We start from the raw sequence: 13,181 nt of genomic DNA on the forward strand, positions 1-13,181 counted from the left end.
TTTCTCACCTTTACAGTGAAATCTGCAGTGAGAGGACCAGGTATCCTCAATATCTCTTTGTCTGCAAATTTCTGAAACTCAACAGAAGAATTATCCACAAGGAAGGATCCAGCGAAGCTGAGACTGTTTTCGCCCTTCACACCTTGTAGAGTTTTGGTTTCTAGATCTGACAAATACAAGCACACGGAAGAGTCACACACCGTTGTTTCCTTGGCACAAAGGAATAAAGCTATCAAGCAAAACACTAGATATAAAGCATTATTTGTTTTAATTTAATTGAGTGTGTTATTAATGCTTCATCCAGTTCTTTTTATACCTTTCTCTCTGGTTTTCACTTTGCTTCGATCTAACCTACTAATTTCTTGCATTGTGTAGGACAGAACTATTTCCATTACAGCTAGCATTTGTATCAGTGTGTCAGTTTATCTGGACTTAGGCGTGCAGAAGAGAGAATGGCAACCCCAAACTCAATACAGTCTAATATACTGTACTTTTATTCATTCCTGTCATCCACGGTAGTTCAAATGTCATTTCCCATTTTACAAAATGCACTCACAGTATTATATCAGCTAATCGAAAGATGATACTTAATGGGTTTATGAGCATCGTCCTTTCTTTGAGTTGAGACTGAATTGCTACGTCATCCAGTTTGAGAGAATGAAAATGTGTGGGTTAAGAGAATGTTGCAAAGGACAGTGGCTGTTTTGGATAGAACACACACATACAGTTTTTGAATTCAGTATAAGAAGTCCTCGACTTACAACCACAATTGAGCCCGACATTTCTGTTGTTAAGTGAGACATTTATTAAGTGAACTTTGTCCTATTTTACCACCTTTCTTGCCACATTTGTTAAATGAATCCCTTCTTTTAATTTAGTAACAGGGGTGGTAAGGGAATCTGGCTTCCCCACTGATATTGCTTGTCAGAAAGTCACAAAAGGGGATCACATGACCCCAAGATACTGCAATTGTCATAAATATGAGTCAGTTCCCAACCCTCTGAATTTTGATCATGTGACCACTGGGATGCTACAATAGTTTTAAGTGTGAAAAATGATCATAAGCCACTTTTTTCAGCGCTGTTGTAACTCATAAATATCTGAACAAACAACATTCAGACTAATTTGCATCTCATAAAAAAGTAATTGAAGACCTGTGTTCTGACAGATGAGCTCAGTTCAAAACGTATTGACGATGTCTCCTCGAATAGTGATGAAACGTTGACAACCAAATTCCCAAGCTCAGAGCTCAAACCAACGGCCTAACTACGAACCCGAGCTATTAATATTCAAACACATTCAATGAACTGTTGTAAATCGAGGATTACCTGTGTGCTGGAGAGAATATTCTATAGCTGGAATGAGAGATTTATGATTTATACAAACTATGCATTTATGAGATATAAAATGGGATGTCACAATGAAATGTAGAAGCATATTCAGATTTTCTGGTGGTAATAAGCCTGATATTACATGTAATGATATATTTTTTCTATGAAAACCTTTTTAGAAATCAGTGCTCTAGCCCAGTGATGGTGAACCTTTTGGGCTCAGTTTGTCAAGAATTCAGAAAATGACTACTTTGACTCTGATGGTGTGTCTCTCACATACACACCCCTGGATATGACTTCTCTGGATTCTCCTCTCCAGACCCTCTGGAAGTTGCACAAGAGAGCTCTGCATTTACAGGGCCTCTGAAGCCTCAGAAAATCATGGGAAAATGCTTGTGAAATTTTCGGACGCCTCAGAGGCTGCACGAGAACAATGTTTTCTTATGCAACTTCCAAAGGATCCATCACCATCACTGCTCTAGGCTTTATATTTCTGTTTTGGAAGTTTACATTGTCATGATTTATCCATGATCAGTATAATAAATACTCATTGCTTGCTACACGAGCATATTTTTTCCAAGCATTTAGCAAGATCACGATCTCCGCGATGTGTATTCTGCCTGCTTCTAAGACTACACTCATTACTATATACTTTCTGAACACATTTCGCACTAACTTCCCAAACATGATGCTATGGTTAATTTTCCCTTTGTACTCCATTTTAATCATGCACACTATCTCTTTTCTTCTTGCAAAAGCCTACTGACATATGTAATGCATACTTTAATGTATTTTATTGTTTCCTTTAATACATTTGTGCTTTCACTTATCACCATTACTATCTATTTAGGGAACATGAAATGAATAGGGAACAATTATTATCGAAACAGAGAGCCAGTTTGGTGTAGTGGTTAAGCATTAGGCTAGAAATAAGGACTGTGAGGTTTACTTCTGCTTTGGGCATGTAGCCATCAGGGTCACCTTGGGCCAGCCACTTTCTCTCAGCCTTGGGAAAGAGGCAATGGCAAACTACATCTAAAAACTTTTCCAAGGAAATTGCAGGGACTTGTTCAGGCAGTGTCTGAGAATCATACATGATTGAATGGAAGAAAAAAAATCTAAACACCTTCAGAACCTTTGGTAAGTCAATTAATGTTATATTGCTATTCCAACTATACTAATGGGTCTCTCTAAGTGGTTTACAGAGTCAACACATTGCCCCCAACAATCTGGGTTTCCATTTTATTGACCTTGGAAGGATGGAAGACTGTCAGTCCTGAGTAGGTGAGATTTGAACTGCCAAATTGCAGGCAGCCAGCAGTCAGTAGAAATAACCTGCAATACTGCATTCTAACCACTGAGCCACCACAACTTATTGGAATTCAATTTCTACCCTACAGCACTGAACTTATCTTCAAGGCAGGGGTCCCCACCCTCAGTCCATGGACTGGCACCGGTTTGCGGCTTGCCAGAAACTGGGCCGCTCAAACAAAAGAAGGCCCATACACGGGATGCAAGCAGCATACAAACCATGTACCCTCTGATCTGTGAAAAAACCTCTCTCTTTCCATGTCCCTGGTTCCCAAAAGATTGGGGGCCGGCTTCAGGGTCTTCCTAAGCTTGGCAGTTAGCTAATAGCAGCCCAAACCAGTGGGGGGTTCCTACTGGTTTGGACTGCTTTGGGCGAACAGGTAGTGGTTTGGTGGCCTGGGTCGCTGGAACTAGCAGTGACCCAGGCCTGCCACACTCCTGAACCGGTTCTCCAGGTGGTGCTGTAGGTGCCACCATCTTGTTTTTTGCTTTTGTACATGCACAGAGCAATTTTTATTGTGTGGCGCACCCACAATGAACCAGAAGTAGTGACTGCCAGAACCCAGCCCTAGTCCAGACAGTGGCAACAACTATTATAGTTCTACACAGAAACTTATGACTAAATACAGGGTATTTAGGGGGTGAAAGTAATGGACCACGTCAGGACAAAAATCCTGCCCTAATCCAGTGGAAAATATTTGTTCCCTTTCTTGTATTTCTAGACACTAGTTTCTGTAAAGGCTTCTCTCTCCTGTTCTTAATTCCATTGGCAACAGAGAACCAAAGTGATAATGTTTATTAGTCTGAGAAACAGCATGCATGGCAAATAAGAGCCAGAGGAGTACAGGCCAAGCATTCTCAAAATAATATTTTTTTCTTACTGTTCTATCCTGCAGACAAATATGACATATTTCCCCCTCTTTCATAGTTTATAACTTGTAATCTACTGATAAACGTTCACAATTACACATTTTATATTCAAGAACTAATTGTATGTACCTAAGGTAGTTTATTAAGAACACATAGAATATAATCCATATATAATCCATCATAAAATGTCCTTAATTATGGCAGCATGAAAGGCTTTTTTTGAAAAAGTTATTTGCCCTTTCATAGTTTTACTATTGCTTATCTTAAAGCTGACAACCAGCTGCAAGTGTTTACTGTCTCTATAGGATTGGTTAGTCCTTTTAGTTCTAAAAGACATATCCTAATCTAAAATATCTACATGTTGTACAGCTTCTGTACAGGACTGTACAATACTTTCAGTAGAATTGGAGAAAAAGCTCGATTTAACTTTTCCATTGAAAAAGGGACATAGGAAACTTGTTGAATATACCTGCCATTCAGAATTCTATGCAAATTGAGAGCGGCAGATAATGTATTGAAGTCAAACAAGGTTAGGAATCAAGCATAGTAACTATTTTCTATGTGCAACTACTTTAATAGCAGAATCTGGTTGTTGATTCCTTTACCTTTTGCTCTATGAAACAAAGGTAAGCATAAGAACAATGTGTTAAATTCATCAGTTATTCAGCTCAATACTGTGGTAGCTTTTATTATATTCTTATCAACAAAAAAAAACACATTTTACAGAAATTATGTATGCACACATGCAGTAACATACTGAGTGTAAAAACAGATAGCAGTTTTAGAACACTCTACTTTCTTATAAATTAGGATTATCCTAGTTGGTGGTGGTATTATATTATTATTACTATTACTACTACTATTAGTATTATACAATTGTATCACAGCAGCCAGTTGTTTCGCCGGATTTGGCATTGATTACTAGTCGGGGCCCACCCAGGGGCCTAGGACGTATTTTCGTAATAGGCGTGCAGATCCAAGCAGTGCGGCTTTTTGCATTTGACTGATGGTGATTTTGTCAATTTAACTGTTTTAAATATAATTCCAGTGCTTTTGGAATAGCACCCAGTGTGCCAATTACCACTGGAATTATCACTGCTGGTTTATTATTATTATTATTATACAATTGTATCACAGCGGCCAGTTGTTTCACCGGATTTGGCATTGGTTACTAGTCGGGCCCCACCCAGGGGCCTAGGATGTCGTAACGTATTTTCGTAATATGTGTGCAGATCCAAGCAGTGCGGCTTTTTGAATTTGACTGATGGTGATTTTGTCAATTTTTAACTGTTTTAAATGTAATTCCAGTGCTTTTGGAATAGCACCCAGTGTGCCAATTACCACTGGAATTACTACTGCTGGTTTGTGCCATAGTCGTTGAATTTCGATTTTTAAGTCCTGGTATCTTGCGATTTTTTCATGTTCCTTCTCGGCGACCCTGCTATCACCTGGTATTGCGACGTCTATGATTGTGACCTTATTTTCTCAACCAGTGTGATGTCTGGTGTATTATGCGCCAGTATTTTGTCGGTTTGTATACGGAAATCCCACAAGATCTTGACCATCTGATTTTCGGTGACTTTTCAGGCTGATGTTCCCACCAGTTTGTTGCTGTTTTAATATTATAATTTTTGCACAAATTCCAATGGATCATTTGTGCTACTGAATTGTGCCACAATTTATAATCAGTCTGCGCGATTTTTTTACAGCAGCTGAGTATGTGATCAACAGTTTCTTTTTTTTTTTTGTTTGTTATTCAATTTTCACATTCCATTTGCAATCATTTATATACAGGGTATTTACTATAAAAAAAAGGAAAAAAAGAAAAAAAAAAGAAAAAGGGAATAAACGAACAAGTAAAGAGAAAACACAACTCATCATTCACAACCCCACCTAACCCTTGCATCCTCCATACACCCCATCTACCCCCTCCAACTTTCCTTTCTCCCTCTAACACTCCCCTCCTACTTCCCTTTCCCCTCAATCCTTCCTTCTCCCCTTACTCCCCGGACACCCTCCTTACCTTCCCCTTACTCCTTCCTTACTCCTCCCTCTTCTTTCCCTCTACCTCCCTCCTTGGTGTATGCCTTTATTCGAGTGTTGTTTGATCTGATAAAAGTAAAATGAACCAAGGAAAAAATAATAATAATAATGATAAAAAAAAAGAACCACCGTATATAAATACATTCTTGTTCTTATTAAAACTATGTTAACACCCCCCCACCCCACCCCCCACAATCCCCATCCCTAATCCTCCCGACTTCCCAGGGCCCACACCTGGCACTACCTTCTGTCTAAAATATCTTGTATACATATGAATTAAAAAATAAAAGTATATATCAAAAGAAAAGAAAAGCAGAGAAAGAAAAAAAAAAAGGAAAAAAAAGAAAAAGAGAAAAGAGAAAAAAAAAAAAAAGAAAACCACTCTTGTATTGATCTCAGCCCCCCATCTTTATCTATGCTTAAATAGTATAAATCATTCTATCTATATTTTATTCTCGTCTCTTACTTCTTTGCTATTTACCCCAACCTTCTGTAGACTCTCCCGTTCCCTTCCTAAACCTCATGATCCCTTCCAATAAAATTTAAGCAGCGTGGTTCATGCCATATATTCAAATATAACTTTACAGACAGTAATCAAACTTTCCCTTCTAGTAAAATTTAAACAACGTAAATAATCTTTCTTTACCCCTTTTTCAAACAGTAATTCAAAATAATAAATAACTTAGTTCATTCCACATTCATTTTACCTTCATCCCTCACTTGTCTGATATTTACCACTATCAAATTTATACTAGCATTTGTTTAAAATATAACTCAGAATGATTTGTAGCATGAATCATTCCACATATTCCAATAATACTTTCAGCAAGAGTCAGTTAACCTTCTATTTTAAGGTAGTCCCTTCTAACAGAGTTTAAACAACATAAGTCATTCTGCATTCTTTTTACAGTTATCTTCCCAAGCGGCTTCCTGTTCTAATAAGCTTTAAACAACGTAGATTTTGCCCTCTTCCCTTGCTTGTCTGATATTACCACAAATAACGTAGTTCATTCCACATGCATTTTACCTCATCTCTTGCTTGTCTGATATTTACCACTATCAAATTTATACTAGCGTTATTTAAAAAGTGACTCAGAACTATTACAACCAACTTTCCCTTCAAATAAAAGTTAAATAGCATGGATCATATTCAAATAATACTTTCAGCAAGAGTCAGTTAACCTTCTATTTTAAAATAATCCCATCTAACAAAGTTTTAAACAACATAAATCATTCCGCATTCTTTTAACCACTATCAAATTTATGCTAACGTTACTTTAGAATCTAGCTCAAAGTAGTTTCACCCAGCTTTCCCTTCTGATAAAAATTAGTCCCACTTTTTCTACCGGAGAGAGGTCTCAAACCCCCATTCAGTCCTCAACTTTAGGAAGTCTTTTGAAGTATCTAAATTCTCGATCTGCGTTCTTCTGCTTCTCTGAGGGAGGAGGGGCTGCCCCCTCCATCTTGCAGCCGCATGGCCAGCCGTTTGCTTTCTCCTTCCGCTTGTCTCTCCTCTCTTCCAAGCGCGTCAGGAAGTCCCGCCTTCAGAATCCTACAATAGAAATCTTGAGCCTCCGAAACAGAGTTAAGACGAAATCTTTGATTCTCAAATGTAACTGTAATACCGGCAGGGGCCTCCCATCTGTATCGAATCTGTTGACTCCTAAGCTCCTTAGTTAAAAAGGTGTAATTCCTTCTTGCCTTCAACATCTGAAAAGGAATATCTTTGAAAACAATCAGGTCCTGGCCTTCAACTCGAAAACGTTATTATGAAACTTTTGCACAATCGCATTTCTAGATTCTTTTGTGGAAAAATGTATAATTATGTCCCTCGGGAGTTGTCGCTGTTCCGCTATCAATGAGTTCTGGCGATAGATTTTCCGAATCTGCCAATCAAAGTTAAGTCCCGGGCTTCCCAGCGCATGGCTGAAGGCTTCAGCAAAGGTCTGTTTCAAATCCTCTTGCTCCTTTTCACGGAATCCTCTGACTCTAATTGCAAATGCCTTCCTATTAAAATTTAACATCATAAGCTGATCTTCGTTATTTCTAATTTTTTCTTGTAAAATTTGAATATTGGTAGTCAAATTAAAATTAGCCTTCTCCAGACTTTCCAATTTGTTCTCTATTTCAGCAGAGTAATCTGAGAGGGCAGACACGGCTGCAAACGTATTCGCCTTCATTTGATTAACTTTAGATTTTAGATCATCATAAAGTTGCAATACAAATTCCTGAATTTCTTGTTTAAAGGCATTAAACATTTTAAAGAGATATTCCTGTGTTAAAACTTCTCCAGTAGAGGGCGTAGGAGACAAAGGCTGTGTTTCCAGAAAAGATTCTTAAATTCTTTAGATACATTTGTAGCAAGACGCTTCTTTGATCTGGGTGCCATAATAAATAAACAAGTAAGCAGCGCTTCACTCCCCTCTATTTCCAAAGAAAAAGAGTTTATTTGTTAAGGAGCAGTCTGCAGGAAGATAACCCGGCTAAGTACATCCAGTAATCATCCACGGAGAGAAATCGCCATTTTGAAGTCTATTTAAACAAAGAAGTCTTTAAGACGAATGGAGCTGGTATTTAAGATAGTAATAAAGCATAAATCTCACAGGGGTGGTACCCTCCCGTATCAATTCTAGCTTGAAAAAACTTTGTTTTGTCCTGGGGGGGGCTAGCCTGTCTGGGGCTGCCAAAAAAAAAAAAAAGGCAGCTGAGAAGAACTGGCCGGAGATAAAAGCTCCGCTTCGGCTGGATCTAATCTCTTCCACAGCCCAAAAAAAAAAAAAAAAAAAAGGCTGTGGCTTACGAATAGACCCTAGTCTACGGAGCTATCCTCCCTGCCCCTTTCTTAGCCAAAAAGGGGTGCTATCTATGATCTTATTTAGATATACAGACCAGATCTCTGAGGAGCTCGGTGGAGCCCCTCCTCGGCAACAGGCCACGCCCCAGGAAGTCCGTGATCAACAGTTTCATCAGCTTCTTTGCAAAGTCTGCATTTGGCATCATCAGAGGATTTTTCGATTTTGGCCTAATGGCATTTGTGCGGATAGCTTGTTCTTGCGCAGCCAGGATTAGTGACTCTGTTTCTTTCTTTAATGTACCTGTTGTTAACCATAACCAAGTTTGTTCACTGTCCACTTTATCTTTTATTTTTTCCACAAATTGGCCATGCAGTGCTTAGTTCTGCCAACTCTCCATTCTTGATTTTATCACATCTTTTCTGTACTCTTGTTTCGTCTGTTGGGCCTTCAGTAGTTTTTTGTTCTTTACTTCAATTAATAGATGTTCTTGACTTTCTTTTAAATAACCAGCCAGTGCATGTTTTTTTCTTCTTCAACTGTTTGCTTCACTTGTAATAATCCTCTGCCACCTGATTTTCATGGCAGGTAGAGTCTATCAGTATCAGCACGTAGATGTAAACTGTAGTGCATTGTCATTAGTTTCCTGGTTTTTTGGTCCAAAATGTCCAAATCAGCTTGGGTCCAGTTAACTATACCAGCTGTGTATCTTATAACTGGTATTGCCCAGGTATTTATGGCCTTGATTGTATTTCCACCATTTAATTTAGATTTCAAAATTTTCCTAACTCTGTTGGAATAATAATAATAATAATAATGGTATTGGTATTATTTAAAGTTGTATGCTGCTTAGAGTTGTATGCTTACCTCTGCGCAGCTCACAACAATCAGCCAAAGAAATGACAGTATAAAAAAATATAAGCAAAAAGATGGCATCTAATGGTCATCTGGACTTTTGCAGCCCAGATATGGACTTTCTAAAAAGATAAAGGTTCCCCTCCCACATATGTGCTAGTTGTTCCCAACTCTAGGGGGCAGTGCTCATCTCTGTTTCAAAGCCGAAGAGCCAGTGTTTCCGAAGATGTCTCCATGGTCATGTGGCCAGCATGGCTAAATGCTGAAGGCACATGGAACACTGTTACCTTCCCACCAAAGATGGTCCCTATTTTTTCTACTTGCTTTCGAACTGCTAGGTTGACAGAAGCTGGGGCAAATAATGGGAGCTCACTCCGTTACGCAGCACTAGGGAATCGAACCGCTGACCTTTCTGATCGACAAGCTCAGTGTCTTAGCCACTGAGCCACTGCATCCCCTTCTTTTTCTTTTTTGGACTCTTTATAAATATACAAAGCCCCCTGTTCATGTTTCAATCTCTCTAAAATAAAGGAGCCATACAGTCTTGTGTGAAACAGAGTTCCAAGGTTATTAGAAGTATTTCAATATAATAAGCGTATTTTTACTTACATAAATGATCAGGACCTTTCAACACTAGGCGAACATGACGGCTTCCATAGGGAATAACAACAACGGTGTCATCCACTGGATTGGGGAGGCAGGAAAGCAAAAAAACACACATGGTCAACAAGCAAAGGAAGCTCAACCAAGCAGAGAAAACCATTTTCATGGGAAAATTGCAAGCCATACTTTGGTCACTTAAAATAAAAACACTCAAATCCAATGAACCCTGAAGAAAACTAAATGTGAAACAAGCATGCTTTTATATGCCTAGTCAATGGCCTTGTTTTCGAGAAAAATCTGTTTAAATTAAACAAAGTCTCTTGTAAAACAAACCCTTATGGCCTTAATGCATCAGCCCTTCTTCGAGCCTACTCCTGTCCTTCAAGAATTTGTACAAAGAATTTTCACGAATGTTAAAAAATAAAATAAACAAGAAACATAATCAAACTTTAAAGTTGTTTTTTATGGCTAAAGTAAAGTATTTGCTATGCCAAACAAAATTTTGATCACGTGACCATGAGGATGTTGCAACGGTCGCTAAGTGTGAAAAATGGTAATCAGTCACTTTTTTCAATGCCATTGTAACTTTGGTCACTAAATGTTTTCCCCCTCCTCGAGACTCCTCACTTCTTCCTTCATTCCTCTTGCTTATCTACCTTCACCTTATCTGTCTTCTGCTCTTTCCCTCTCTTCCTTCCTTTCTCCTTCCATCCTCTCTTCTTTCCTCACTCACTCCCTTCCTCCTTTTTGCTTGTACTTAAGGTGACCAGATTTTCAGATTGGAAAAGAGGGACGCCCTTGACCGGGGGGGGGGGGGCTTGATTAAAAAAAATTTTTTTTGTCAAAAGGTCACCCCAGGACACTGAAACCAGCATAAATACGAATCTGTTGCCAAACAAAATTTTGATCACGTGACCATGAGGATGTTGCAACGGTCGCTAAGTGTGAAAAATGGTCATCAGTCACTTTTTTCAATGCCATTGTAACTTTGGTCACTAAATGTTTTCCCCCTCCTCACTCACTCCCTTCCTCCTTTTTTCTCTTCCTTCCTCCTTCCATTCTTCAGCTTCATTTCTTTTGCTATCTACCTTCTCTGTCTTTCTGCTCTTTCCATTTCTTCGCTTCTGTTCCTTCCTCCTTCCTCCTTTCCTATTTCTTCCTTCTTCCTTCCTTCTGCCTATCTACCTTCACCTTCACCTTCTCTGTCTTTCTGCTCTTTCCCTGTCTTCCCCTTTCCTCCCTCCCTCCCTTCTTTCCTTTCTAGTTCCATCTTTTCTTCTTTCCTCTCTCCCTCTTTTTCTTTTTTCCTTCCTTCCTCCTTCCTCTTGCCTATCAACTTTTTTATTTTATTTTTGTTACATAGACGACACATACCCACAACAATAAAAACAAAACAAAACAAAAAGAAAAAACCCATCATCACATATAGCATGTCATTTGGTTACAAGTGTTTTAACATTTATCATTCTTATACATTTATTATTTCATTTAATAGGTTATAATATACAGTTTGGGTTGCTTTGTTTACCATCCCTTCCTCCTGTTATAACACCACCTTATTTTCCCTTTCTTTTCTCCCTTCCTCTCTTCTCTACTTTCTTCCTTCCTGCTCTCCTTTCCCTTCCTTCTTCCCTTACCTTTCTCCCACTCCTGCTCTTCCTCTTCCCCTTTCTACCCTCTCTCCCCCTCTTTCTCTCCTTTCCATCCTCCTCTCCTTACCTCTTTCTTCTTTCCATCTTCCTTTCATTCTCTCCTCCTTTCTCCCTTTCTCCCAACTCCCTTTCTGGGAGTTGAAGTCCACACACTTTCAAGTCTCAAAGACTGATCTATCTAATTAATATAATTATTTCTCCCTCTCTTTTTCACTCTCTCTCCAGCGCACACACGCAAATGCATAGGGCAGCCCACCTCACACACAGGTAACTCCGGGCGGCTTACGGGAGAAGGACAGCCGACCACTCAACCACGCGGGGGGGGGGGGCAGGATTTCGCCAAGAAAAGTTAACTTTCCTGCGAAAGGGGCCGGCAGCCTCTCAGCTGTTCCCGGCCGGGGAGACCTCCCCCCACTTCCACTCCTGCGACCCTCCTCCCGCCTCCTCGGAGCTTCAAGCAAGCTAACTGGGAAGGCCGGGGAAGAAGAAAAAGCGGCAGCGCAGGGGCGTGGCGGAAGCCCGGCTGCCGTTTCTCTTGCTGAGGGCGGAAGGGGAGGAGGAGGAGGAGAAAGTTAAAGTGGCGGCCCGATCCCTTCAGCAGCCGAGGTGGGAAACGTGCGTTTTGACAGGGCTTCCACAGCGCTGTGCAAGCCCTGCCAAAGTGTCCGTTTCCCGGGCGGGCTGCCGTTTCTCTTGCTGAGGGCGGGAGGAGGAGGAGGAGAAAGTGGCGGCCGGATCCCTTCAGCAGCTGAGGTGGGAAACGTTGCGTTTTGACAGGGCTTCCACAGCGCTGTGCAAGCCCTGCCAAAGTGTCCATTTCCCGGGCGGGCTGCCGTTTCTCTTGCTGAGGGCGGGAGGAGGAGGAGGAGAAGTTAAAGTGGCGGCCCGATCCCTTCAGCAGCCGAGGCGGGAAACGTGCGTTTTGACAGGGCTTCCACAGCGCTGTGCAAGCCCTGCCAAAGTGTCCGTTTCCCAGGCGGGCTGCCGTTCTCTTGCTGAGGGCGGGAGGAGGAGGAGGAGAAAGTGGCGGCCCGATCCCTTCAGCAGCCGAGGCGGGAAACGTGCGTATTGACAGGGCTTCCACAGCGCTGTGCAAGCCCTGCCAAAGTGTCCGTTTCCCAGGCGGGCTGCCGTTTCTCTTGCTGAGGGCGGGAGGAGGAGGAGGAGAAAGTGGCGGCCGGATACCTTCAGCAGCCGAGGCGGGAAACGTGCATTTTGACAGGGCTTCCACAGCGCTGTGCAAGCCCTGCCAAAGTGTCCGTTTCCCGGGCGGGCTGCCGTTTCTCTTGCTGAGGGCGGGAGGAGGAGGAGGAGAAAGTGGCAGCCGGATCCCTTCAGCAGCCGAGGTGGGAAACGTGCGTTTTGACAGGGCTTCCACAGCGCTGTGCAAGCCCTGCCAAAGTGTCCGTTTCCCGGGCGGGCTGCCGTTTCTCTTGCTGAGGGCGGGAGGAGGAGGAGGAGAAAGTTAAAGTGGGGACCGGGGGGGGGGCGGAGCCTGTTGCCGAGGAGGGTTCAACCGAGCTCCTCTCAGAGATCTGGTCTGTATATCTAAATAAGATCATAGATATCACCCCTTTTTGGCTAAGAAAGGGGCAGGGAGTAGCTCTGTGTGCTAGGGTCTATTCGTAATCCACAGCCTTTCTCTCTTTTTTGGCTGTGGACAGAGATTAGACCCAGCGTGAGCGGAGCTTTTATCTCCAGCCAGTTCTACTCAGCTGCCTTTT

At 41.3% G+C, this 13,181-nt stretch overlaps 1 protein-coding gene across 1 annotated transcript in view; it reads right to left on the reverse strand.

Moving 5' to 3' along the window:
- The window catches only part of ADAMTSL1 (ADAMTS like 1), a 542,768-nt gene that overhangs the window by 139,506 nt on the left and 390,081 nt on the right, over positions 1–13,181 (reverse strand). The window contains 2 exon segments of the mRNA XM_032212442.1: positions 9–166; positions 9,812–9,886. Coding sequence (XP_032068333.1) covers positions 9–166; positions 9,812–9,886 — 233 coding nt within the window.

The sequence above is a fragment of the Thamnophis elegans genome, chromosome 3, assembly GCF_009769535.1.
Source record: "Thamnophis elegans isolate rThaEle1 chromosome 3, rThaEle1.pri, whole genome shotgun sequence".
Taxonomy (NCBI): domain Eukaryota; kingdom Metazoa; phylum Chordata; class Lepidosauria; order Squamata; family Colubridae; genus Thamnophis; species Thamnophis elegans.